This window comes from Acanthopagrus latus, chromosome 14 (genome assembly GCF_904848185.1).
Source record: "Acanthopagrus latus isolate v.2019 chromosome 14, fAcaLat1.1, whole genome shotgun sequence".
NCBI lineage: Eukaryota > Metazoa > Chordata > Actinopteri > Spariformes > Sparidae > Acanthopagrus > Acanthopagrus latus.
In genome coordinates, this window is record NC_051052.1 from 18,425,163 (window position 1) to 18,452,640 (window position 27,478).

General features: G+C 43.5%; 2 protein-coding genes and 1 long non-coding RNA gene across 7 annotated transcripts in view; 2 read left to right on the forward strand and 1 right to left on the reverse strand.

Moving 5' to 3' along the window:
- Positions 1 to 27,478, forward strand: part of LOC119032215 — a 1,052,400-nt gene that overhangs the window by 645,512 nt on the left and 379,410 nt on the right. The window lies entirely within an intron of this gene.
- eri1 (exoribonuclease 1) lies at positions 572 to 3,973 on the forward strand. The gene is made up of 7 exons (XM_037121119.1): positions 572 to 976; positions 1,667 to 1,848; positions 1,952 to 2,168; positions 2,255 to 2,338; positions 2,424 to 2,533; positions 2,639 to 2,753; positions 2,914 to 3,973. The coding sequence occupies exons 1-7, from the start codon at positions 902 to 904 to the stop codon at positions 3,160 to 3,162; spliced, it is 1,032 nt and encodes a 343-aa protein (XP_036977014.1). The 5' UTR covers positions 572 to 901; the 3' UTR covers positions 3,163 to 3,973.
- On the reverse strand, positions 4,412 to 26,867 carry lamb1b (laminin, beta 1b). Of its 2 annotated transcripts, none has more exons than XM_037121046.1 (33): positions 26,712 to 26,867; positions 26,104 to 26,276; positions 22,845 to 22,980; positions 20,512 to 20,585; positions 19,647 to 19,835; positions 19,463 to 19,526; positions 18,739 to 18,941; positions 18,536 to 18,656; positions 17,607 to 17,795; positions 16,721 to 16,897; positions 16,434 to 16,546; positions 16,265 to 16,344; positions 16,041 to 16,176; positions 15,808 to 15,966; positions 15,279 to 15,412; positions 15,053 to 15,173; positions 14,706 to 14,892; positions 14,469 to 14,612; positions 14,158 to 14,389; positions 13,902 to 14,059; positions 13,496 to 13,720; positions 13,016 to 13,233; positions 12,351 to 12,447; positions 8,936 to 9,305; positions 8,667 to 8,851; positions 8,297 to 8,538; positions 8,007 to 8,210; positions 7,782 to 7,926; positions 7,411 to 7,618; positions 7,084 to 7,225; positions 5,509 to 5,685; positions 5,251 to 5,410; positions 4,412 to 5,121 (listed from the first exon to the last, which is right to left on the reverse strand). In XM_037121046.1, exons 1-33 carry the CDS (start codon positions 26,743 to 26,745, stop codon positions 4,985 to 4,987), a joined length of 5,334 nt encoding a protein of 1,777 aa, XP_036976941.1. In that variant the 5' UTR covers positions 26,746 to 26,867; the 3' UTR covers positions 4,412 to 4,984. The 2 variants fall into 2 exon arrangements, with proteins under 2 accessions (XP_036976941.1, XP_036976942.1); XM_037121047.1 differs by lacking the exon at positions 26,712 to 26,867 and adding an exon at positions 23,827 to 24,027 and having other exon boundaries at positions 26,104 to 26,237.

Below are 27,478 nucleotides of genomic sequence, written 5' to 3' on the forward strand. Positions count from 1 at the left end.
TAACATTAATATGTCTCATTTAGTGTTTTAAACACATAATTGTGTTTTGGGAAAATGTTAGTAATTTGATTATTCAGCCTATGTCAAAGAAAACTCAAGTGAAAAATTAAAATTGTATCCAAAATAACTGTTTACCCTTCAAGATTGTGTTCACTATAGTTAAGGCAGTGTACAGCATTTTACTTGTCCTTTATTAAGTGATATAAAAAAAACAATAATACAATGTACAGAACAAGACAGGAAACAAATCAAGATTTTTAAAAAGTCCAGAAAAACATATATAGAGAGAAAGAACAAAGATAAAACAATCAAGATAAACAAAATAAAGACATAGATGAATAAACATAACTCAAAATGTGACATATCAGTTTAAAGTTGTTAATGTTTTACTATTTATCTTCAATATACTTTTGAGAAAATATTAAAAATTAATACAATCTAGTAGAGAAGTACCAGCGTTATGTTTTTAAATTACATAAATGTTACATATACTGGTAAACAATGATGACATCAGTGTGACGTGCGGTGCGTCATCCACAACACGAGGCGGCGCCAGTGAGCGTCACTGTTTTGGCGCAAACCGGAAGTCGTCATAACTGGCCGCCTTAAAAAAAAGTTTAGTGTTGCTGCGGAGAGCTGCTGCTGAAATATACAGTCTTTTGGATGAAACGCGTCGTTACTTCTTGATTTCTTCTAACATATTAATAGCTCAACATATTAACTTTGTACTTGGAGGTTTCAGAGCAGACAGCCGCGAAGAAGTCACACAGGAATGTTGGCTGTCTTAGTTAGCAAGTGTAGCTAACGAGACCACTGGAGCTAGTTAGCATCGTTGTTTCAATGGATTATGTTCAATAAATTCACGTCAGGTCGTTTTTAAAATTGCTGACCAGTTTCTTAAATGGATGAGCACAAGGAGAACATTAATGCCAAAGACGTCAATGTGAAGATGTCCGATACGAGAGAAGATAACAAGGTTGGTGTTAGCAGCATGCTAAGCTTCATGTTATCATGTGTGTTTGAGCCAGATGCAACAAACAGTGTAGAGCTGAGTCTCTTGCATGTTGAGACATCCAAGCTGCAATAAACAGGCTCTTTACAGGTCTATGTAACACCTTAAAATATTTGAAATGTCGTCTGACGTTACACAAAAACGTGGTAGTTGGAGCCGTATTAGTTTCTGAGCTCTTCTTGTTGCTTTTTGTTGTTTGACCGAGGTGAAGTTAGTTTTAGGTTGAATATTGGACATACAATCACTCAAACAGTGTTTCTTCGTGCTGACTTGATGACATTAGTGAAAAGAATAAAGAAAAATGCTAAGCAGGCTTCATGTAAAACACTTATTTTGATGGCTGAAGTGTGTATCTCTTTTGCAAAAGTATTTGCTATAAGGTAATGGCTTCATATTTTTCAACATGAATATTTATCAGAACAATTCAGGCTTTCTTTTCAGTTGTTGCCCACTAATACACCAAAATAAAGAGTTTGTTTTGGATTTAGAAAGATATTCATTGACATTTGTGACCTGTGCCCATTTACAGGATGACACATCTGGACTTTACTCTGACATTATCTCTTTATATAAACAAACCTGCTCTACAATTTGCTTAATTTTCAGTTTGTTCTATTTCTGTGGCACATAATGGCTGATATAATTACTCCTCAGGCGAAGCCTTGCAGCAGGCTTTGTCCTGCAGAGGAATCTGTCCCTGAGTTGTCCCCTTCTGAGTCAAACAAGGACTTCAGTCACCCGGTGTACAAAGAGATCGCTCTGGCTAACGGACACATCAACCGCATGTCCAAGCAGGAACTTAGGACAAAGTTGGCAGAGCTGCAGCTGGACACAAGGTAACTACAAAACTGCTTTATAGGATCTACAGCAGCATTTGGTAAACACTTAAAAACAAAACCAGTCTGTTTCTTAAACCTTTTGTCGTTTTTGTGTGTAAAGAGGTGTGAAGGATGTGATGAAGAAGAGGCTGAAGAGCCACTATAAGAAGCAGAAGCTGCTGCAGTCGGCAGCAGAGGGAGGACCCACTGACACCTACTACGACTACATCTGTGTGGTGGACTTTGAAGCAACATGTGAGGAGGACAATCCCTCAGATTTCCATCATGAAATCATCGAGTTCCCCATGGTTCTAATCAACACACACACTTTAGAAATTGTAAGTTGAGTCTGTGATGTTGTTCAGTTTCTAATGTTCAGGGTGAGTTTTGTATTAATGAATGTTTTTCTTTGATTATTTTGCAGGTGGACTCTTTTCAGGAATATGTAAAACCAGAGTTGAACCCCACGCTTTCAGACTTTTGTATAAAGTTAACAGGGATTACACAGGTAGGTTGACCCGTACATACTTTCAGCATCATATTGATGTGATCAAGAGATTTTATGTGCATAAATAAAATGTTTTGTGTTTCAGAAAATGGTCGACGATGCAGACCCATTTCAAGATGTTCTCCAGCGAGTTGTAACTTGGCTTCAGGAGCGAGAGCTCGGGACAAAGTATAAATACGCCATCCTGACTGATGGGTATGTTTTGGATTCACTAATCCTGCAGAGTTTGAACTGAGTTTGTCTCTCTCCTTGTCTGACAGTTATTTTGCTTTTGCTTTAAATCTTTTTTTTTTTTTTTAGGGCCTGGGATATGAGCAAGTTCCTGAACATCCAGTGTCAGCTTAGCCGGATCAGATATCCTCAGTTCGCTAAGAAGTGGATAAATATAAGGAAATCGTATGGAAACTTCTACAAGGTTTGTGTTTTTAATCGTTTCAAATGAATACTTTTCATCGGCTTTTAGACTTTATTTCACAACAAGTATACGGACAAAACTACTAAAAAAAAACTGTTATAAAATTCAGTCCGATTAGAAACATCAGCAAAACCACCAACCAGCTGTTTCCCTCCTCCAGGTCCCGCGCACACAGACCAAGCTGAGCACCATGCTGGAGAACTTGGGTCTGAAGTATGAAGGTCGCCCTCACAGCGGTCTGGACGATTCGCGCAACATCGCCAGGATAGCTTTACGCATGCTGCAGGACGGCTGTCAGCTGCGAGTCAATGAACGCATGCACGCCGGCCAGCTGCTGTCAGTTCCCAGCTCGGCTCCTGTGGAAGGAGCTCCTCCACCTCATGGCCCCCGCAGCAGGGACAGGGAGTAACACCACAAACTGATGCTTGTGCTTACAGGAACCCCACATCTGTCTGGACTCTTAAGCCCCATGACGTACAGAGAAAATGAAAGCTATGAAGCACTTTTACAGTCTGTTTTGTCGTAAAAGTTACAGTTGTTGAAAGATATTTTCGTCTGACCAATAAATGTGGTCGGTATTTTGATTTAAGATTCATATTTGAGGGTTCCTCTCTGACCTCTGTATATTTTTACACCGGATGTCTGTAAGCAGAGATCATTCCAGTGTGTTGTGGGAGGAGCTTCTTCCTCGTTGTCAGTCAGTTAAAACCTCCCTCACCCGCCTTATCAAGCTGCTAATATCCGTCAGATAATTTGATTAAAATGCCTTTCTGTTGTCCCATGACAGTGTGAAAATGTGTTAATTCTTCAGGCATTCAAATTGGACATTATTGATCATCTTTCAGCTTCACACCCACCATGTCAGTGTCAGCTTTGGCGTTTAAAACTGTACATCTGTCTAACTTGTATTAATCACAAGATTCTTCACAAGTGCTGCTGCTGCTGTTTGAAGTGCTACATAACACATTTGACCATTTGTCACTTTTCCAGAGGGGGTTAAAGGTTTGGAAACAGTCCCGTGGACTTGACTTGTCTGTATAGAGATCCTATAGAACAAAGTGATAGATGCACAGATGTTTAGTCCATCTGTAATAAGTACTGCTGTAAGAGTTAGACCTGTGTCATCTTTTGTATTGATGTTGAATTAATTTTTATTTCATGGAGGATGTTCTATTTTAACAGGAAATAAATATTCTTCTGAATGACAAATGGCACAAAAATATTTTTCTCTGTTCTTTAAAATTATTTTTGACATTTTTAAGAATTAATCCAGGCTGTAAGTGTTGTTGTTCGTCTTTATCACAACTGCTAATTGTAGCAAAGTATATCCAATTTTTAACCATCAGAGGAGAGTTCAAGGGGTAGAACAGCCAAAACTGGTATTAAAGAAGCCAAAAATATCTCACATTCACAACTACAATTATATGTTTTGGTCACTGAGGGCAGAAATCCAACAAAAACAGCTGTTTTTCAAGTTTATCGGAGCTTTTCAGAGGTCGATAAAGCTGCTCAGGCTCAGTCACACAAAGTTAATTAACTTTTAAACCAAAGCAAAGAAATAAAAGAGGCTCTAGTCACAATCAAATACTTTGAATCGGTTGCAGTATTAAAATATTGATTAATACAGGTGTAACAACAAGACAAGGTGCTTCAGTAACTTCACTTTCAATTCAGTATTTAATTCTTGTCACATAAACATTCACAATGACTTTGTTTTGGTCCAGACAGTGATTTTTGTTTTCAATCTTTGGGCTTATTCAGTATACATATAAAACTTTATAAAACTTTAATATTTCTGTCAAAAATGTTCAGTCATATATTTAAATACACGTGTTGTCGTAGCTTATAGAGTTAAATTGTTGTATATTCTCTACACAGTTTTGGTTTGGAGCACTGAGGTCACATTGGCTTTTAGTGGTTTCCTTTGGGACTCGTTACTTCAATACTTTATTGGTTGTTTCCATTGTTAAAATACTTGTCGGCTCAGCTGGTCCGGTACAGCTGGGCGTTAAGATGCTGGTTCACACATAATCAAACCTGTTGGCACTGACGGTGTCAAACATATTACAGTGTTTGGTCCTGATAGCTTTAGGATACGAGGGAATCATCTGGGAGCGATTGTTTGTAACGCTATTTAAAAAAAAAAAAAAACCTTGGCACTGTTAAGATCCCAGCCGGTTCACATGAGAAACACTAAAGAGTTTGAGGCGCTGCGGCGTTCCAGGTGATCATCACAGACAGGTGCTGTACAGCGTCACTTTCTGGCTGATCTCGTCCAGGATCCCGCGGACCTTTCGCTCCAGCTCGGCCAGCTCTGCAGCTCTGGCCTCCAGGACTCGCTGGTTCGACTCGTAGGCTCTCTCCAACTCTGAAAACACAGAGAACGAAACAAATATGTGGATTTGTTGTTTTGAGCCTGTTTAAGATAATATAGATTTTTTGGGGGAGGCACAAAAACAAACTGAAATCACGCGACATGAAAACACTGTGAGGTTACCGCTGAGTCTCTGTAGCTTGGCGCTGCTCTGAGCGAGCAGCTCTTTGGCCTCCTGCTGCAGTTCGTCCGCTTTCCTCCTCGCCTGCAGCACCGACTCCCCTTTATCCCCCACCAGGTCCTCCGCCTCCTCGAATTTATCTTTCACCTCCACGTCAAACTCCTTCACACAAACAAACAGAAATTACTGGGATAACAGCAGCAGATTTTTATCATCAGGTTGGCGCAAAATTGTCCCCCAAAGAAGGTAAAATAAGAGACCTGCTGCGCCTCGTCTGCGTTCTGTTTGGCCTGTTCTGTGATCCAGTCGACCCGCTCCGCCAGCCGGTTCACCTCCAGGTTGTTCTGCCTCAGCAGCCCGACCTCCCGCTCCAGCTGGACCAGACGACCCGTGGTGTTACTGAGCTTCAGCTCCGACATGGCCGTCTCCGACTCCACCTGACACGCACACAGAAACACAAACGTAAAAATACACAGTAATGTAAACTGACCGATGTGTGAATCTGAGTAAATTCAGAAGAAGCAAATTCTTAGTCTGATTTTTTTTTTCCATGTGTGAAACTGAGTAAAACAATTTTTCAGTAAAAATTATTTACATGTGAATCCGAGCATTTTTATTTTCATTTGTAAAATTGAGAACATTTGTTTTTCAGAAGAATATTTTGTTCATGTGCTGAGTAAAATTTTTCCAGATTTTTTAAGTGTGAAACTGAGTAAATATTTCATTCATGTATGTTTTTGTTTGAATATTTTTTCCAGAATGTTTTTCATTATATTTTTACTTTTTTTTTTTTCCAGATGAATTTTTTTCCTTGTATGAAATTGAGTAAATCTTTTGTTCATGTGTGATCGCTCATTTCTTTTTCTCATGCATGAAATTTTTTTTCCAGGAGTTTTTCTTTCGTGTGTTAAACAGATTTTTTTTCAATACTTTTTTCAATTTATTTTGAAACTGATTACATTTGATTACAAGTTTTTTTTTCAAGTGAAACCGAGATTAAAAAAAAATTGTTTTCAATTTTTTTCTGAAACTGAGTTTTTTTCATATGTGAAAGCAAGTGAAACAAGAATCACAAGAAAACAACCTTTGTTATATCGAGATAATGAAATAAATTAATAAATAAATTTGTTATCACATAAAAACACTTTTGTTATATCGAGATAACGAGATAATGAAATAAATTAATTTGTTATGAAATAAAAGCACTTTTGTTATATCGAGATAATGAAATAAATTAATAAATAAATTTGTTATCACATAAAAACACTTTTGTTATATCGAGATAACGAGATAATGAAATAAATTAATTTGTTATGAAATAAAAACACTTTTGTTATATCGAGATAACGAGATAATAAAATTCAGTAAATCTTTTATTCAAGTATGATTGATGTTTTTTTCATGTGTGAAAGCAAGTGAAACAAGAATCACAAGAAAACAACCTTTGTTATATCGAGATAATGAAATAAATTAATTTGTTATGAAATAAAAAACACTTTTGTTATATCGAGATAACGAGATAATGAAATAAATAAATTTTTATCACAAAAAACAACCTTTTTTATATCGAGATAACGAGATAAAAAGTCGTTATCACAAGATAACGGTGCATAAAAAAGAAGAAAACTCCACGGCCGTTCTCGGCTTCCGTACAGATTTTCTTTTTCAGAAGAATATTTTGTTCGTGTGCTGAGTTCACAGCTTCCAGTTTTTCTTTCATGTGTAAAACTGATTTTTTTTTCATGTGTTGAGTACATTTTTTTCAGATGCAGCGGTGAAAACCACTTCTGTATTAACACTGAACTGTAATCTTGGAGGTCAGAGGTCAAACTCACGGTGATCAGCAGGTCCAGGGTGCCTTTAGTGTTGTTCTGAGCCAGCTGGATGGCGTCCATGGCGACGTTCTGAGCCCGCTCGCTCTCGTCCAGCGCCGCCTTCACGACCTCCGCCGTGTCCTTCATGTTGGACGCCTGCTCACTGACGGACACATGGAGGAAAGTGGGTTTGTCTTATTTATATAAACATAACTTTATTTATATATCCTGTGCAAACAAGCTGACAAAAACAAGTTGAGATAAAATCTTTTCACTTGTAAACAGTCTTATGGTTTTAATGAAGTAAGAGAGGCTCATCTTGTGAACATAAAGACGGGATGATGTTACCTGGCAGCCTTCGCCTGTTTCAGCAGCGCCTCAGCAGCCTGGATGTCGTCGGCGCTCTGACTGAGGATCGACTCCACGCTGGTCAGAGTGCCGACCTTCTCCCTGATCTCCTTCGTCAGCTCCTGCAGCTTCTCGGTCGAGGTCGGCATCTCCAGAGTCAGCACCTCGTTGGCCACCGCCTCGATCACGGAAACGTCTGCTTTTTCATCTGAAATATCAGAAACAAAACAGTGGATTCTTTGAGCTGAAGTTGTTTTATCTGAAACACCTTTTTAAATATTGAAAATCCAAAAAAGTGATTATCATCTTCACATTTTACACCACTTTTGTTTGCAGTTACTGTCCAGTGTTTGTGTTTGCGGTGAACTCACTGGTCAGCAGGTCTCGGATCTCCTTGATGAGGTTGCGCAGCTGGTCGTTGCTCTGCTCCACCCGCTCTTTGCTCTGGTTGGATTTGATCAGCACCTCCATAGCGTTCACCTTGGCCGCGTTTGCACGGTTGTTGGCCTCCCACACCTGACCACGAACATACGTCAGCGATTAACTCACGTCCATCTTGAATTATTCTTCATTTCTTGTGAAAAATGTTCACTCACCATCCTGGAGAGCTTGTCCACCTCCTGCATCGCCGTCAGGATCTCCTGGTCCAGGTCTTTGGCTGATTTAAGAGCTTTTTCCGAGGTGATGACGAGGCCACCGCATCCCTCTCCTCCGCACTGAGGCGCTCCGTCTCCACGACAACCCAAACCACCGCAGGAGGAGTCGGAGCAGCTGTCGCCTTCAGCTGCACCTCCACACGTCTGCAGAGAGCGAGAGGACATCGTTAATCGGTTCAGATCAGTTTATTTATCGTCACCTGAGAATATTTTGTTTTTGCGTTTCTCACCTTTTCACTCAGTGAGACGAGGTCCAACTGCTTCAGCTCATTCGACAGTTTGTCGAGCTTCTTCTGATTTCTCTGGTGCTTGCGATCGAACTCCTTCTGACCGCTGCTCAGTTTGTCCTCGGTGGCTTTCCGTACCGCAGCCGACCGCTCCACTGTGTTTCCAGGATCGCTGGTGGAGGCGTTGGCGCGGAGCTCCGCCATCATAGACTGCCTGTGTGCGTCTGTAATGGTGTCCATGGCCCCTGAAACATACATGGAAAACTTTCACTACATCTCAGAGTATTGTGCTTTATTTCACATTACAAAAAAAAGCATGAATATAAAGCAACATGCTGATGTCACCAGTGTTCTCCTACAGTTGGTTTCTCACCCTGGATGTTGGCGTTCTTGGCGTCGTACACCTGCTGTCTCAGCTCCTTCACGCTCTGCTCCAGCCGGTCGGCCTCGTCAGTCAGTGCGTCCAAATTAGCGTCGGTGGCGTTGGCGTCCCCGTGGAGAAGGTCCAAGGTTTCCTCCGATGTGTTCAGCTTCCCGTTCAGGTAGGACATCAAACCACTGAGGAAGCAAGACAGTAATAAACCAACAAATAAAACAAAAAGGTGTCAAATAAATCTTTTCTTGTTGTGTTTTTGTGCATACGTTATTTCGTGCATCAGGTCCTGAATCTGCTCCAGCTTCACCGCTGCAGGGTTGCTCTCCACGATCTCCCTCACAGCTTTGGCGTTCCTCTCCAGACTGCTGACTAATTCTTTATACGGCGCCGTCACGCCGCTGCTCTGGAGCTCCGTCACTTGGGCCTCCAGGCGTTTAGTTTGATTGGTCAGCTCGCCGACCACGTTGTCCCAGACGGCAAAGCACTGGTGGCAGGGCTCACAGGAGGGGAACTCCCCCTGGTAGCCCCGGGCACACTGGTCACACTTCAGGCCCGACACACCTTTCACACAGGTGCACTGACCTGTCGCACGATGGCACTGATTGCTAGAGATTCCCCGAGCGTCACAGTCACAGGCTGGAAACAGACAGAAAGAAAATCATCGCAAGGAATCTTAAACAATCAAGGCTACTTTTATTCTCTACATTTTAACAACAAATATCTGTATTTTCGACCATGAACACTTTCAAAACAGGCTTGTTACTTTAGCTTTAATGCATCTGAAGAGGAAAAATCAAAATATTCCTTATTTTGCTTCACTGCACGGCGCCTTCCTAACGTCTCAGTGCATATCACACAGACGTGGTGAGACAAAAACGACGGAAAAAGACGGAAATAGAAAGAGACGGAGAGCAGCAACATGGATGACGTGAGGTTCGGTTAGCTTTGTACAGAAATAGCCTGTAGAAACGTCTTCCAGAGGGAAACTTTTCACTTTTTATACTCAGAGCCTTATCTGCACTTTCAGTATCCAAGTCCCCAGCAGTTTATTTGAAAAGGTGTTTTTTACACCCATTTTCCAGCCGTATTCTGCACTGTGGCTGCAGGAGATCTAAAAGTGCTAAAGGCTAAAGACGCTACCTCAAGCTCGACTGCTGTCAAGGGTGTAAAAAAACATCTCGTCCATCAGTCAGTTTGGGGTCTCGGGGCCTCTGGAGCCTTGAATGATGACGCTGTTTTGCTGTGAACCTCCAGAAACGTTTTCGTGAACTTCACCTGACTTTCCATCGACATCAGGGTGAGAAGATAATGACTGAATTTCCACTTTTGGGTGAACTTATCCTTTAAATCATAAACAGTTATTCAACCTCTGCTGACTCCAGTAAATAAACTTGGACGTGAACGTGACCTCGAAGGTCAAACTGACCCCCTCCACCGTGTTGAGTTCCCTCCTTTAGAGGAGGAGAAGAAGAAGAGGAGGAGGAGGAGGAGGAGGAAGAGGAGGAGGAGGAGGAAGAAGAGGAGGAGGAGGAGGAGGAGGAGGAGGAGGAGGAGGAGGAAGAGGAGGAGGAGGAGGAGGAGGAGGAGGAAGAAGAGGAGGAGGAGGAGGAGGAGGAGGAGGAGGAAGAAGAGGAGGAGGAAGAGGAAGAGGAGGAGGAGGAGGAGGAGGTTTGGTGTAAGTCGGGAACGAGGAATGCAGCATTTGGGAGGTTTTCGTCAGTTTCCAGCACTTATTTGTGTGATTTATGGAGCAGAAGTTGAGGGTTGTCACGGTGAAACATTACACCTCAGGGCGAGAACATAAATGGTGATTATTGTCCATTTACAGTGAAGCATTAAATCCAACCTTTCTTGCAAAGATGCCGACAAAACAAAAGTTTTAACCTCTTGACACCTGAGTGTGGATATCAGAACGACCTCAGCTGCGGCGGATTTATCATCAAATCCCTCTCACACGTTTACGCCCACACATTTCTCAGTCGAGTGCTCAAGATTTCCCGCGAATTTGCGAATTAGCGAATCATCTGTGCAGATAGAAAAAGCGAGGGGTCCAGCTGGTTTAACAGCTCAGGAGAGCTTCTGGGAATACGGCGGGAATCATTCAGGATTCCCGGGTCCTCTGGGCGTTGGTGCGTGACGAAAATGGGACGCCTGGGAGATCTGGAGAACATCTGGTTCTCATGTGTAGAGAAGGAGAGGTCATTCTCAGATCCCCTCCCTCTCCTCTCCTCGCCTCTCCTCTCTTTTTTTTCTCCTCACTACTCCCTCTCTCTTCCTCTCAGCGTGAGCCAGCTACTGTGAGACGCTTCATTTCTCCGGCAGTTTGTTCGACACACAATGAAACTATTTTGGAATCGGGGAGAGATAACGAGCCGACGTGTAATCACTGTCTGACAAAACCAACTCAATCCACAACCGATCTGCAGTCACCACTGGTACGCTTCCTCGTACGTAACGAGCTGCAAACACACACACACGGACAAAAAGAAGAAAAACATGGAAACAATAATATGAAGCTCATCGTCACTGAGGGGAATCGTATCCCCTGAGAACTGAGCTTTAAAAACACGAGAGCACAGTTCAGTCGGGTTGTTTTCCAGTGTTTTGGCTCTGTACTCCAGAACAACTTCCTCGCTGTGAAACGAAACAGTCACCGTGACATTTCAGGCTCTCGAATAGCGTTCACATCCTTATCTGGTAAACAGCGACATGTTCCTGGTCCTTTACCAAACCTCAGCTAATCTGTTAATATATTTCACGTCCTGAGGAGCAGAATTAATGTCAGACGGTCCCGAAGAAAAGCAGGAAGAGAATACAGCTGCAGTCTAAGTCCTGGCCGAACATCATTACATTTCCTACTGCTGATCTGAAGTCAAGATTGTGCAAATTCCAAAATATCAAAGAGCTTTTTGATCAAAACTTAGACAAACATGTTAAATCGGCGGTTCCATCCTGTTTTTTCTTGGAAACGTTTCAAGGACGAGTTAATTTCTTTATCTTTTTTGTGATTTCCCTTCATGACATTTAACCAGATTTACTGTCCTTGTGTCTGATCATGTGTTTGGTTTTTATGGCTGTTTTTCTTTTCTTGTCTTTCTTTGTGTTTTAAAGGTGTTGTGTTTTTTATTGTGAGGCAGTTTGTTCTACAGTTATTGTAAAACACTGATTGAAACAGTCTGTAATAGCATTTTACAAAAGCCTGTAAAGATTCAGATCCTTCGTTGCACGTTGAGTGATGAATTTGGCTCGTTGGTTTCTAGTGTAACTTCACTGTGACCCCACCTATTGGTATGTGGACCGCTTTAAGCCTTGAGTTTGGTATGACGGCCGTCTCCATCTTGGTTTTATGTAGTCAGAAGTGACACAGTTGGACACGAGGAGCTGGAGAGGATATCCTGATTTGATCTGACCGAGAACGCTAAATAATTCCCTGATTTATCGTCTGTTTTACTCTAAATGGGACCATAATTTGCAAAATGAGCATCATGCTGTATTGAAGAAGACTTGAAACTAGTGATTGAGACCATAAACTAATCAGGAAACTGTTTACTGAGGTAATAAATCAAGTGAGAAGTAGGGTCATTTTCTCATAAGCTAACATACAATCAGACTTCTTTTTGAAACCAGTCAGAAAAGATGCAGGTTTAAGGCGCTTTTCACTTTTTTCTGATGACGACCTACCTTGACATTTGACCTTTGGATCCCCCCAGAAGAGCTCTCTGCACTCCCGACACGTCTTGCCACCAAAACCTGGTTTGCAGGAGCACTGACCTGTGACCTTCAGGAACGACATGACACGAAGAGCAACAGGTCAACAAATGTTAAGCGGTACGAGTGAGAAAACCTTTGGTCTCATTCTCTGTTTCATGTCTTTCCGTTCAGTTGCAGACGCGACGGAGCTTCATTGTTTGCTACGACTCGCTCCTCTCGCAGAAATGTGTATTCAGTTATTCCTCTGTGTATTCTGAGACTTCCTTCCTCTGATGGAGAGCAGCCAGTAAACACAGAAACCCGAATGTTTGTGTGAGAGTGTGAGCACACAGCTCTTTATGTTTCAGTGTGCACAACTGGAAAAGAGAGCTGAAGAAAAACAGAGAGAGAGAGGAAATTCCCAAACAGCTGGAGTCCATATATCAACAAATCCACACAAACAGGTTTCAGTGATTAGATGGTTGGTCACAGTGACTAACAGCCGCCCTGCAGCTTCACTCTCAATGAGGATTGTTTGGAAAATGTCCTAACCCGTCCCCGGCAGCTGCGTTAATGCAGTGATACAGGAAATGATGCAAACTCAAGCTGGGACTGAAGGTTGTGGATCTTGTTTTTCGTCGCAGATTCTGACTCACCTCATTACAGGACGATCCGTAGGAGTGGTCGGGGTCGCAGTCGCAGCGCTGGCAGCCCGTTCCGCTGGCGATGTTCCACGTATCGGCAGCGCAGCGGTCGCAGTTCTGACCGACCACGTTGGGCTGGCAGGGACACTGACCGCTGAGCTGATCGCACTGACAGTCGTGAGGGGAGGAACAGGCCTGAGGAGCCGTGCCCATCGGGTAACACATGCACTCTGCACAGAGGAGGGAAGACATCGAGTTCAACAAGTGTTGACCTCTGGACCCTGATGGTGGTTTGCACTGTGGGTAGGTCTCACTTCAGATCCAAGAACCATTTTGCATCAGAGCTTTAACAAAATATTAGATTTGGCCTTTGGAGAAAAGTTTGGTCACTCCTTCTCCAAATGTGCCGCTCAAACATGCTAAATTGTATTATATATATGTGTGTGTGTATGTAAAGTAACTCAGTGGTGTCACATCCACATCTGTACTCACTCCTGCAGCTCTGCGTGCCAGCGTTGCCGTAGTAACCCAGTTTGCAGTGCTGACAGGCGTAGCCCTCAGTGTGGTGCAGGCACTTCACACAGGCGCCGGTCCGAGCGTCGCAGGACCCCGGGTCGTGCATGTCGATGTTGTTGTTGCACTGGCAGGGCAGGCAGCGCCCGCCGGGCACCAGAGGGTTCCCGAAATAACCCGGAGCGCACTGATCACACCTGGCACCTGGAGGAGGGCGACAACAGGAAACAGGAAGTGAGGCGCCGTGTTTACAGTTCAAAGAGGCCTTGAAGTGAAGACGTGTGATGCTTTGAGAGACTGTTTACACGAAAACAAATCTGTTCGTGGTGAATGCTGTGACATGTTACCTGTGTGTGTGTGTGTGTGTGTGTGTGTGTGTGTGTACCTTTGTAGCCCGAGCTGCACACACACACCAGCTGGTTACCCAGCAGGTAACAGCTGTCGGAAAACTGCCGTCCACTGCGCGGCCCATCGGGACACATGCAGGCGCGACAGTGGTCACCTGAACCCAGCTCTGGGTCGCCATGGTAACCGTCCAGACACCTGTAGGGAGTTGAGAGACACCGACATCCTTTGACTGTAACCTCCGATCGATTGAAATTGAACTCCATGCATGAAACCCAACAGACGTTCAGCCGCACCTCTCACAGTGGTGTCCGGTGGTGAAGTCCCTGCAGCCCTGACACTCTCCGGTCTGAGGGTGGCAGTACTCGCTGTGGCCGTTACAGTTACACGGTCTGCACTGAGGGAAGCCCCAGAAGCCCGGCAGGCAGTGGGAACACTGGCGCCCCGTCGCCCCTGAGACGCACTCGCACTGGCCCGTCGCCTCGTGGCACATGGCGGTGACTGAGCCGCGGAGGTCGCACTCGCAAGCTGAGGGACAAAACGTGACTCACTACACGTCTTTCTTCTGGGTTTATTATCAGCTTGCAGGATTACGGCCTTTACTTACGTCTGCAGCCGGCGGGGCTGAAGAGGAAGGTAGCAGGAGCACAGTGGTCACAGTTCCTCCCCATGACGTTGGGTCGGCACCGACACTGACCTCCACTGGGGTCACACAGGGCGCTGAGGGAACCCTGAGGGTCACACTGGCATGCTGGGAGAAAAGCCGAGATTTAATAAATTCCCCACATCCTGTCTCGTTGTAAAATCAAAAACCAGAGCACAGAAACTCATTAAAACTTCGTACCCATGGCTCCTTTATGCAGCAGAGCGGAGACACTGAAGATGTAGTCGTTACAGATGTCGGTCATGGGGCTTTTGACGACGCTCTGGCTGCTCTCCAGACATCGGTAGCGCTGGAACGTATCCCACGCTCCCTCGCCGTCGATCCCATGGAACATGTCCAGCTCCCTGACCCGCGGTATTAACACCAGCTATCAGGAGACGATGGAGAGGAGGGAAGCCATAACAAAAACACAGGTTAGAAGGAGGAATGGAGAGGAGCGTTTATTATTTCAGATGTTTAGGTTGCTAAATTAAAAGTGCTGTTTGTCTGAGAGTTGGGAATGTACGAGTTAATCAACTCAAACGTACAGAGTCGATGAGCGTGTACGGGCTCTGGACGGCGCTGATGGACGAGTAGAGAGGAAGGCTGAGTCGGACCGTGTAGTTCAGTCCTTGCTCGAAACAGATCGGCCTCACCAGCAACATGTGTCTGAAACACAACGTGGAGTCAGTGTGTGTGTGTGTGTGTGTGTGGGTGTGGGTGTGTGTGTAGGACACGTTGCTGCAGACGGAGACACGTAACGTGATGTGTTACCTGGATCCAGGTGGGAGAGAGATGGACTGGTCGTCTCCACTCTGGATGGAGTTGCTGCAGTGACCGGAGTAGTTTGGAGGGTTGAAGACGGGACGCTGCACTCGGACGTTCACCTGCTCCCACTGCTGCGGAAGCTGTCAATGTATAAAGACAAGTACAGATATTCTGTGCTTCTGTAGCTGGGTTTTAAATGTTTAAATAAACAAATCAGTAGATATGAAAACTAAAAGCAGTATAGTGCAAGGCAAAAAAAATCTGTTTAGAAACCTAATTTTTCCTTTTTTCTCTCTTCTGGATTCTCACATCTGGTAAATAAACGATGAAGATTGATTCAAGATGGAGCCTCAGTACTGAGTTTCAAACCAAGTGTTTGTGGACTACTGTCTTAAAGCTTTGACTCATTTTGGGGTTTTTTAGGTATTTGGACGAGAGGTTTGAGCTGGAGAGGACGTCCTGATTGAGACCACGTCCCAAAACATCTCGCAGACTTCTTTTTGAAACCTGTTTGCTGAACAAATGAACACGTTACCTGCGGCTCATAGCGGATAAGGATGTCGTAGTCCATGGATTCAGGGATGTTGTTGATGGAGAACTCTAAGTAGGCTCCTTCCGGCACGTTAACAAAGCCCATACCGGTCCACGTAGGACTGCGATCCAGAGGGTAAGGCCTCGGTACAACAGTCACACCCTGACAGAGAGACAGAGATTAACTCTACATATCTGGGTGGAAGCACCACTAAACACATCACCAGAAACACTCACAGGTCCGTGCTTGGCGTCCTCCGCCTCGTAGGTGTAGTGATCCAGAGCGATGAAGTAGAAGCCGGACTCCACCTGATCGCAGCGCCGCCCGAACATGTGCTCCCTGCACTCACACTGTCCAGAGTGAGGGTCGCAGCTGTGGACCGAGAGGTGTGTTTATATTCTCTATATTTACAGATCAATCGATTAATCACTTCATAAATAAAAGTGGTCTTTAAACGTACTTGTTGTTGACAGCTCCGCCCTGGTCGCAGTCACATGGTCTGCAGCCGTCCATGTCATTGGACAGACCCCAGTGCTGCGGCTGCATCGAGACGAGAACAGAGAACAGACGTTAGTTCAAACACACAGACGACACACATGTCTAATATCCAGTAAAGTTTGTATCCTCACCAGACACTGATCGCAGTTGTGTCCGTCAACGAGGCGCTTGCAGAAGCAACTTCCTGTCTCTGAGTTGCAGGGGTTTCCTCCCGGCAGAGTTCCCAGCGGGTTGCAGGTGCAAGCTGCCAAAAAACACACCAAGACAATGAAGCAACAGAGTCAACTGCGTCAGTCTGCCTGTCTGCTTTGGATTTTGTTTGCCGAGCGATGAAAAAAAAATCTATATTTTATATTAACTGAGATATTAAACAGACAATAAAATTTAAAAACTCGTACTTCCACTGTTTGAGACTTACGTAAGCAGCCGCCGGGCCCTTGTCCCAGCCCGAAGTGTCCCTGTCTGCAGGTGTCACAGCGCTCGCCCTCCACGTTGACTTTGCAGCGACACTGACCTGAGATCAGCCCGGCCTGCACGTCGGTCCGAGCGTCACACAGTCCGCCCTGCAGCGACCCGTCTGGGTCACAGTTACACTCTGCACGGACATGAAAAACAAGTTTAGGGCGACCGTGTAAACACATTTCATTCCCACATCGGCGATCATTTAAAAGGGTCACATGAACCCCGAGGAACGTTATTCGAGCTTTGTCTTAGGTCCATTTGTAAAATTGAAAGAAGGAAACAGTGTCGAAACTGAATGGGTGTGTTCAGAATATTACATTTCCCAGAGAGAAAAAGTTGGCCTGATGATGAAGCAAGAGAAACAAAACAAAATCCTCTGGAGAGCGCAACGATTTCAGAGCTGTGTGGTCAGAACATGTTGAAATATCTCAGATGGATGAAGGAGAGAGAAAGAAAACAAATCCTGGTAATCGGTCTTAACGACTTCTATCGACTCTACATGATGCTTGTAATAACATCACCGGTCCAGGGCGATGTTTCTGTGTGAGAACGGGCAAGATAATGAAAAGCAAAGACTTGGAAAAGCAGCATGTAATTTGAAAGAGGAGAAGGAGGCTGCGTTTCATTTTACAGCTCTGTTTCCACTTGGAACCAGCACTTAACAGCTAATTACAATCATGATGCAACAACGGCTACTTTCTGCTTTTTTTTTACTTCAAAGGCTTCATCGCAGCTCCAGATGGTGAAAAGGTCCCGGAGGAGGACGTTTTAACAGCCCCTTCATGTGATGAGTGGAGCGGCCTTTAAAGAGGAGCACTCAGAGGTCAGAGGTCACGACTTACGCTCGCAGACGTTTGGGTCTCGCAGGTCTCGGTTCGGGTGCTGGAAGTAGAACGGCGCGCAGTGCTCGCACTGCCGGCCCACCGTGTTGTGTTGACAGTCCTCGCACACGCCTCCGCTCATGTTGCCGGTCGTCATGTACACGGCGAGGTCGAAGTGACACGAGGTGGAGTGATGGTTGCACTCACACTCTGAGAAGGAAGCAGACAAAAGTGCTGGATTTAATGGTGGTTCTTCCCGTGAAAACATGGCTGTTATTTCACTTTACAATAGACGTTTACGCTTGTAAACTATATATTTATTGTGTATTTTTCATATCTGTAAGTATTTATTTATTATTTCATGTGACTGTATGCCAAATGTGAAGCTACAGGTAGCCAGTTAGCTTAGCTTAGCATGGAACGAGGAATCAGCTAGCATAATTATGGTAATATTTTGACGCTAATTAAACAAAGAAAATACAGTATAATATGTCGATTAATGAGTTAATGAGTTTTATAGTTTTTTGTAAATTTAACACAGATTAAACATTTGAGATATAAAGTGTTGATTAGTGATTTTATTTTTGAGGTTTTTGTTTAGGTAGAAAGAGGCTGGCTAGCTCTTCTGTATCTGTTAGCTTAGCTTAACATGAAGACTGGAAGCTGAGGGGAAGCAGCTAGCATACATTAGTTGATGTTTTTACATAATATCTTTTAATAAAGATGAAACAAATTAGATATAAAATGTTGATAAGTGAGCTTTGGAGGTTTTTGTTACCTTAAGTCAGAGCCTGGCTAACTCTGTCATCCTATTTTTGGTCTTTAAAATAAGCTAGTCGCATGCTAACGTTAGCTGTAGCTCCACGTTAACGCACACACAGACTTGAGAGTGGTATCCATCTTCTCATCAACAGAAAAAACAGACATAGAAGTGAATACTGTGTTCTTACTCTTGCAGGCGTTGGTGTTTCGTCCCTCGGCAGGTCTCCACGGCAGATCATGGTGGAAGTCCCTGCAGCGCTCACAGTTCAGTCCCTCTGTGTTGTGGTTACACACACAACGTCCGTGGACCTGCACACACAAAATATATGAACACTAACTGTATGTTTTGGGATCTAAAACATAGGAAACATTGAACATGTGTTTGACGTACCATGCCCTCGGCTCCGGTCGGCGCTCCATCGATCGGGGCGCACTCGGAGGCGTGGCCGTAACAGAAGCAGTTGCCGCGGACGACCATGTCATAGAGGGCGTAGTAGTACTTCTCCGTCACCTCGTCGCGGGAGTCGAGCAGGTTGTCGCCCAGTGTGTGGAGCTTGATGAACTTTGTGCGGATGTTCGTGATCTTCAGCATGTCTGAACACAAACACGGAGGAGATCGGTTAACCCAGGAAAGTCCAAGTGCCTTGCTCAGCGGCATCGTAACAACAGTTTCTCATTAATTCTCTTCTGTAAACACAAGTTTCTCGGTGAGTTTCAGACCGCTCCTCACACACACTCAGCATTCACCACATACCTGACATGAGGCCTCTGGAAGTGTGTGTGTGTGTGTGTCTGAGTCTGGATGTAGGTGAGTGTACAGAGGCCGAGTTGCTTCCACATGTGAAATTCCATCATGTCTGACCTCTGACCGCCACAAATCTGCTCCAGGTAGCTGTTACCTGGACTGCAGATGACTCAAATCTACTAGGAATCATCTTTATACTGTCATTAGATCACTGTTTGTTGTCTTTTGTCTGTTTCTCCAGAGGTCAGAGGTCAGGTCACTGTTACAGTTCAGTCTATCTCTTGATTATTTTATTAACTTTGGTACCAGGTGTGTAAAGTCAAAGCCAAAAAGGAAGCAAACCTGCAGTCTCAGTTTAGGAGCAACTTACTCTGAATCCTCAGGCTGTAGGGATCCTCAATCTCGAAGGCGGGATCCAGCACCCGAAATATCACCTTAAAGAGAAAGAAATTCATGAGCCCTTTTCTTAAAAAGTCAGAGATCAGAGACTCTTTTGAACAGAAAAACCCTCAAAAATGTCATTTAAAAGGTAAATAAATACGAGGTAGACTCACCTCTCCCTCGGTGGACGGTTCGATGTCTGAGTAACGGGTGTCACAGATGACTTCGTCCACTTTGGCCAGCGGCCCGGACGACACGCCGGGGAAAGACGACTCACAGTCGTAGGCGAAGTAACGATAAACCTGCCACGTCTTCCCGAAATCCATCGAGCGCTCGATCACCATGGCAGCCGGCCGAAACGTCTGTCGACAGAAACGGACAGCGGAGACGATTGATACACGTGTATAAGTATCATAATTATTATTACCTGTTCATGTATCATCGTTTTATGAGCTTTTCTTTCTTGTCATTAACGTCCGATTCATCCCAACTAATTACCTGTTCCTTTGTTTTAGGACTTCACACACAACTTTCTGTATAAAATAACCAAGAAAATCAAACTCAATTACTCTGATTGTAATAAAATAATAGTTACTCAAACTCTTTAATATTTCTTTGTGTTTCTCTGTGTCTGCTCTTGTTCTGTGGCTTTAATTTCGTCTTGTCTTAATTGTGTGAAGAACATTTTCCTGTAACTTTAAAAGTGCTTCATTAAGTCGAGCGTTCCTGCCATCTAACCCCCAAACAGGATGCGACCGGACACACATGGAAAATGTCTTCACGAGTGTGTGTAGAGTAACAATGTATATCAACGAGGGGCGCGAATCCAGCTGGCCGCCGTCACGGCCGACCATGAGATCCAAACTCATCCTCTCCCTCCCCCTTCTTCTTTTCCCACCGTTCTCCAGAGACCAAAAATGATTTTCCACATTCCTCCACTGCAGCTGTCCGACGCTGTGTTTATCTCCGTGCCGTGAGTGTTCGTCTGATATATGTGTGTTTGTGTGTGTGTGTGTGTGTGAGAGGGAGAACAGGCACCTTGAAGGTCATGATAAGGTGTGTGAAGTGAAACTCGGCCTCCAGGTCCAGCTGGATCGTCACGTTCTCCACACCTGGAAGACAAAGAGACACACCGACCACACAGGAAATTAACAGTTCAAATCTCTCTTTATTGATTTCCTCTCATTTAAACCTCAGTGTTAAAGCTGTCGACACACTGCAGACTTTTCTCTTTCTCATTCGAAGGTTTACAGACTCTTTCTGCTCATGTTTATGAGCTGGCTCTTCAGTCGCGCCCACATACGAATCTAATCAATCGAAAGCTCCAGTTCTGGATTGTGTTGCTCCTATTTTCTAAATCCTACCAGCTACTTTGCACCAGTAAAACCAAAGAAATGTTCAGTTCATCATGTCCAATTAAAGACAACAAACCTAGCAGTGAAACAGGTCATTCGGTCAGTCCACCACTTCGGTTTGAACAGAAACAATCTCAACAACTACGGGGATGAACGACCGTGAACATCCAGCATGGACACGGATTCTCCCCTCAGGGTGAGTTACTGTCAGGAGCTCCCCGCCAGAAGGTCACCTGATCATCGGATCAGCGAGAAGGGAAATACCCGGCTGTGATCACTTGACTCTGACAGGAGGCTTCCTCACTTGTTCTGTGTTTGAACCCGGCCATGTCGTGTGTATTGCTGTTGCACATCAACCAATAAATATAGATAGATATAGAAAATATAAGAGTCCTGCTGCTTCATCTGTCGGCTGTAACTTGCACACACACTAATTACTTACTTGCTTACTGACTAGATTTAAAATCAAACAAAAAAAATACTCAAGTTTGACCAGATACTTACAAAATTGTCACTATTAGCCATTAGCCACGCAGGCTACATCAGCAAATGCTAGCATGCTAACATGATGAACTAAGATGCTGAACATACGCTTGCTAAAAAGCAGCATTTTGAGCATACTAGCATGCAGACCCTGGCAGTTAGCATGCTAGGCTACATCCTCACAGAGCTGGTTCATGGTTAAGCTAACCTTACCAACGTCTGCCAAAGTCATTAAGATGTGTCATTTGTGGTTTCTTGTGTTATTCGTACTTAAAATTCCCACTTAGCATCATTTTTAACAGTATTTACCTGGTTTAACATCAGATATGTAAATCCATCACGCTATACTACAGTCATTAGCGAGCTAACGTAGCCTCAGCTCTGTCAGTAAGCTAGCTAGAGTTTGCTTTGTAACACCTGCAGATGTAAGAGTTGCTGACACAACATTTATGATCTACGGTGTGTGCCTGTTGTGTTTTTGTGATGTGTAATTTAAAGTCTTTCCAGTAACTGTAGATGTAAACAAGTTAGCTAACTGACAATTAGCTTGGCAAAATAACATAACATTAGCAAGGTAAGTTTCATTCAGCTAGTTTAGTCAGCGAACACTAACCGGCCGTTACTGTAAAAATGTACATCCAGGTTTTGTTTCGTTTTACTTAAGTGATCCCAATGTTTTAAACCTGTATTAATGAGCTAAATTTGAGCTTTAACAGCAGCTGGTCGGCTACAAACCAGCTTGGAAAGTGTAACTGAAGGACTACTGCGAGGGAATTAGGAAATCCCAAGCAAAGCCATCTTGAGTCTGCGAGCTTCCTGCTGTTTCAGACACATCTGCACTGCTGGCTGCTGCTCCCTCCATGACTCACACCTCACACAGATTCCCAGCATTCACAGAGAAACATGTGCGGCATGAATGTGGGAGCATGTCGTGTATGGGAACTTTCTCTCTGGGCTCAAATCGAGGATGTTATTACAGCGACAGTCCCCCCCAGCTCGACACATGGTGCACATTTAGCGTAACTTAAAACTGAACATGAAGAAGAAACGAAGGAAGACGGTAAGAAAATGGCCTCCGACAGCCTTTATCTAACCACACAGGCACCTCTTATATAAGATATTATGCCGTGAAATCCATATGGAAAGTATTTTCAGTTTTATTGCCCTATGAAAAATCATACCCTTATACTTATCATAGCTCATACACCTGGCGTCAAGGTGAATCTACCTGCGTGTGAGAGTACAAACTGTTCCTCGTTCTCACCGCGGCGCTCTCTGAACCTCCGCCGTCTCATTACACACTCCCCTTTTCACCCACTTTAAAGGCCCGTGTGTGTTCGAGTGATGACACACATCTGTTTCCTATCAGCACACCTGTTCTCCTCAGCACACCTGTAAGTCCCGCCCCCCCCACCGTCCAGCCCAGCCCTCTTGTGATTGGCTGCAGCGAGAAGCTCTGTGATCTCCTGTCTTGTCATTATTACCGAGCTCCCATGAGAACAGCGTCAGCGGGAGCGTCTCAGGCGTTCTCACCGTTCTCGGACTGCCACCAGGTCTTCAGGCGGTTGTGGGCGAAGGTCGTGACCACGTTCTCGATGGTGTGGCTGACGTGGTTGTTGTCCTCGTCGTACATCTTGCTGGAGTCGCACACGAAACATTTCTTCTCCTCCTGACGGACACAGAGCGCAGAGAGTGTTAAAGGGTCACTGCGCTCAAATTACAAAGACAACATTTAGTCTCTCTGACCTCTAAACCGGCCCAAAGTTACGGGAATGAGATTTCTGCTGGACGATACAACTCAAACGTGCATGAGATTATATATATCACACTTTTGTATTACGGGCATTTGTTGCTATGTTGTGATATTCTAAGGAGCAATTAATCGATGATTCCAGAAGATAATCCACAGATTGACTGATGAGAATACTCCGAGTTGCAGCCCGAGGTTGATAAAACAGCCGATCTCTGTCACAAATCACAAAATCAGACCTTAAATCAAGCTGATATGTCGAAAAACTAATGATTTGGGATGGTAGGATGAGTCAGCCTCCATCCCAAAGTGCTTTGACAAGTTTGGATTGAGTATCATAATTCACTTTAACGATTTATCAACTTGATTTAAAGTCTGAATTTGTAACTTTTTTAAATAAAGCCAGAGATCGGCTGTGTTATTAACCTCAGACAGAAACTAGGAGCATTCTCATCTGTTAATCTGTGGATTATCTTCTCCAATCATTCATTAATCGCTCCCTAAAATGTCACAACATAGCGACTAATCCCCATCTTACAAAGGTGGTGACTTCAAAGTGTTTTGCCCTGAAACCCAAAGATATTCAGTCGACTGCCCAATAAAATAAGTAAAATAATCACATCTGAAAAGCTGGAATCAGCAACGTTTTTGACATTTCTGGTGATTAACTGTCAGCTCATCAATCAACCGGCTATTAGTCTGAGCTCGACGTGAAAACGATCTGGACAACATTGTGCGTCTGTCTGTGTGTGTGTGACAGTGTACAGTTATCTGCTCGCTGTCTTGTCGAGTGGGAGTTCAGACATTCCTCGCCACAATAAAAGCGCTGTGCTCCTCACAATCCCGTCCCTGTGTGCATGTGGTCCGGGGGCGAGGCAGGGGATGCTCTCTCTTTATCAGACATCCCCTCGGCCGGTTCGCGCTGTGAATGGCGTCCTTATGAAATCAGGGACGCGGCCGAGCTTCCTGAGGATGAGCACAGTCCTCAAGCATGAGATGAGGAGGGAGGAAGGAGGAAGGAGGAGGAGGAGGAGGAGGGAGGAGACATTTTTCTCTTTTTCTGAGTGGAAGCACTCAGCTCACATTTCAACACAGAGAGGTTTTGGCAGAGAGCTCGGAGAAGTTGAGAAACTTGTGTTGATTGTTCACACAGTGCAATAATGTGAGATTTAAGTGTGTGTGTGTGTGTGTGTGTGTGCATAGTGAATAGAGACGCAGCACAGACACCCAACCTGGCAACCTGATGTAAACTTTCAGCGTATTTATAATCAGTTTTCATCCTAATCCAGGCCCTCGGCTAGAAATCTGACCTTTACTTCTGAAACAAATGACTGAAACAGATTGATTAGATAAATAAATAGTTGCTGATTAAGTTTCAGTTGATAACTAATTGATTAATCGATGATTTGTCACAGCTCTGTCGTGATCCTACAGTTAAGTTTCTAGCATAAAAATGCAGTTTTCAGAGAACTGACACACTTTCTGTTCACTGTTCTGACAAAATACAGAGAAAATCATCTTCATTTTTTAATTAAATCCAAAGTTTAGCATGTTTATTTGTTCTAATTAAAGCTGCGCTCTTGCCAGGAGGGTAATTATTATTCATTGTTTTGATTCCAGTCTGGCTGAATACTGTCGACATACATCAGGTTTAAATTAAAACTTTATTTAAATCTTAAAGCTGACAGTAAACTGAGGATCTCGGAGTTGTGGACAAAAAAAGAAGTTCGAGGACGTCACTGATCGACAGATTTCACCATTTTCGGACATTTTATAGACTCAGTTAATCAATTAATTGAGCGAATGATAGGAACCATTAGTTGCAGCCTGATTTATTTTACTGGGACACATAAAATATATTTACAGGAGGAAACGGATGCAGACGTACATCAATTATAAGAGAAGTCGAACATCTATCTGTTATATCCAGAACTCTCGATTTAAATTTCAGTTCAGATTATCACAATGTCCTGATAAGAATATTTTATGTTTATAAGTCAGTTTGAAATGTGATTATTGTTCATCATCGCCACATTTATCTTCTCACATCTCCTACAGACACATGAAACACTTCATACAGTGTCTGTGAAGGAATGCATGTAAACTAATGAAAGTCTTTGATTTCATATCTTTATCGTCGCGCTGGGGGAAATCTGATCTACAGACACTACTTTGTTCTCTTTGACTTGATTTATAACTTTGTAGACGTGTTTCTTCTTCTGCTCACTGTTTTCTGTCTCTTTCTTCTTCCCGTAAATCATGTTTGAATAAAGTTCGCTCGCTTGGTTTCACTTTACAGTCACAGAAGAGATACAAGCAGAAAAACTAAAGATCGAAGAACAGAAGAAACTTTTCTTGTGCTGTGTAGTTTCATTTTAGCTACAAACGGTGAAATTATCCTTCCAGTTCAAGTTCACGAGACAAACCGTCATGAAGTCTCTTAAAATCAGGAGTTTTGCACCAGAACTACGTCTTTCATGATCTTTGAATTTGATTGTTAAATATCCAAGAAGTTGAATGATGTCTGGTTGGGTTGGAGGTATAAACTTAAACTGTAAGATGACAGTAAATATTCGTCAAAAGATTGTTAAATAAAACTCTAGAATACACAAAAATAATGAGAGAAAACTGTTTTTTTATCGACTTCATGTCTCAAAGATCAGCTACAAAAGAAACTATGCGAATCTCGAGAACAACCATAATTAATTATAGTTATTTTAGACTCTAAACAAACTTTGAGCTGCTTTGTAAACTGTTTATTTGACAATTTATAAACATCAAATGGTCCCTTGAATAATGTTTAAACAGTATTTAATGATCATTTACAAATTATTATAAACTTGAGATGCAACTTTACAATAAACAGTTGCTTGTTAGACGGTTTATACAGTATTTTAATGTTTATTAACAATGAAATTGACCTTTTATTAATGATTGTTGCTCTCAAGTGGCTCCCAAATATCTGAATTTTGGACTATTTATCCAGAAAAATCAACCTCCACATCTCAGAGCGTTCAGTTTCCCAGCAGCTCTTTTTCTTACCTCCAGGTGTCCGACGATGCAGAAGCGCTCCGGCTTCTTCACGCCGCAGGTGGAGGAGGCGGTGAGTTTGTGTGCCCGGCCGATCAGCAGGTCACCTGTGGCGGGATAACAGCTGCCCTCCGTGCAAACATCTGCAAACTCTGGAAACTGAGCCCTGACAGGACAGCACAGGGCTGCAGGGAGGGAGACAACTGTCAGTCCTGAACATGATATCCTGCAAGATATCCTCTTATAACAACAGGGAGCCTCCTATAAAAACATTTAATATCCTATAAAAACAGGTATCCTCTTATGAAACTGTTCAGCCTGACTTGTTTTCAGTTGTGAAACCCAGAGGTTGAGAAAAACTTGCTGTCAGTTCCTTTAAATTAAAGTCACATGCACTCCCTGTAGATAAAGTTATACTTCGCTGTCAGACTTTCCTTCAGCAGCTTCACCTTTCCCCATAATTTCTGCAGTGAAACGGTGAATAATGACTCTCATATGGCTCTGATTACATGTGTTGTTGCTGTAAGAAGAACTTCTGGCAGCTCCAGAAGAGGAGAACCAAGCCAGTGAGATGAAAACAGCTCAGAAAAAAAACCTTCAAAATATAAGAACAAACTCACCCAAAGCTGTTAAAAGGTGGATGATGAGCGACATTATCCGGGTCAGGATCACTGACAGCTCGTCCTGTCGGTGGTGTTGATGCTCCTGCAGCTCAGACACCAAGTGTGTGTGTGTGTCTGTGTGAGTATGAAGTGAACAGGCAGAGGGAGGTGTGTTGTAGGTATGGAGGGTGGACAGTGCCACTCTAAGAAATACTAACAGTATGAAGTGTGGATAGTGCCACTAAGAAATGCTAACAGTATGAAGTGTGGATAGTGCCACTAAGCAATGCTAACAGTATGAAGTGTGGATAGTGCCACTAAGAAATGCTAACAGTATGAAGTGTGGACAGTGCCACTCTAAAAATAAATTAATTAATTAATGAAAACGACTGCTAATGTATGAAGTGTGGATAGTGCCACTCTACATAAATAAATAAATGAAAAAAATGCAAACAGTATGAAGTGTGGATAGTGCCACTAAGAAATGCTAACAGTATGAAGTGTGGATAGTGCCAATATAAGAAAAAATAAAAATAAAAAAATAGATAAAATGCTAACAGTATGAAGTGTGGATAGTGCCACTCTACAGCCCTTACAATACATCTCCCTCTGCAGTGAACAGGCAGAGGGAGATGTATTGTAAGGGCGCCTGTATGGAGGATGGACAGTGCCACTCTAAGAAATGCCAAGAAATGCCAACAGTATGAAGTGTGGATAGTGCCACGCCACGAAATGACAGCTGTATAAAATGTGGATGGTGCCACTCTACAATATACCAACAGTAT

Excerpts from the sequence above, each read along its gene's own strand:
- lamb1b (XM_037121046.1), bottom strand. The coding sequence starts at position 26,745 with ATGTCGCTCATCATCCACCTTTTAACAGCTTTGG. Across the intron at positions 18,942-19,462 it reads CTACAGCCTGAGGATTCAGA|ACATGCTGAAGATCACGAAC; the intron begins GTAAGTTGCTCC and ends GTTTGTGTTCAG. Across the intron at positions 7,927-8,006 it reads TGGACAAGCTCTCCAGGATG|GTGTGGGAGGCCAACAACCG; the intron begins GTGAGTGAACAT and ends GTTCGTGGTCAG.
- eri1 (XM_037121119.1), top strand. The coding sequence starts at position 902 with ATGGATGAGCACAAGGAGAACATTAATGCCAAAGACGTCAATGTGAAG. Across the intron at positions 977-1,666 it reads ATACGAGAGAAGATAACAAG|GCGAAGCCTTGCAGCAGGCT; the intron begins GTTGGTGTTAGC and ends ATTACTCCTCAG. Across the intron at positions 2,754-2,913 it reads CGTATGGAAACTTCTACAAG|GTCCCGCGCACACAGACCAA; the intron begins GTTTGTGTTTTT and ends TCCCTCCTCCAG.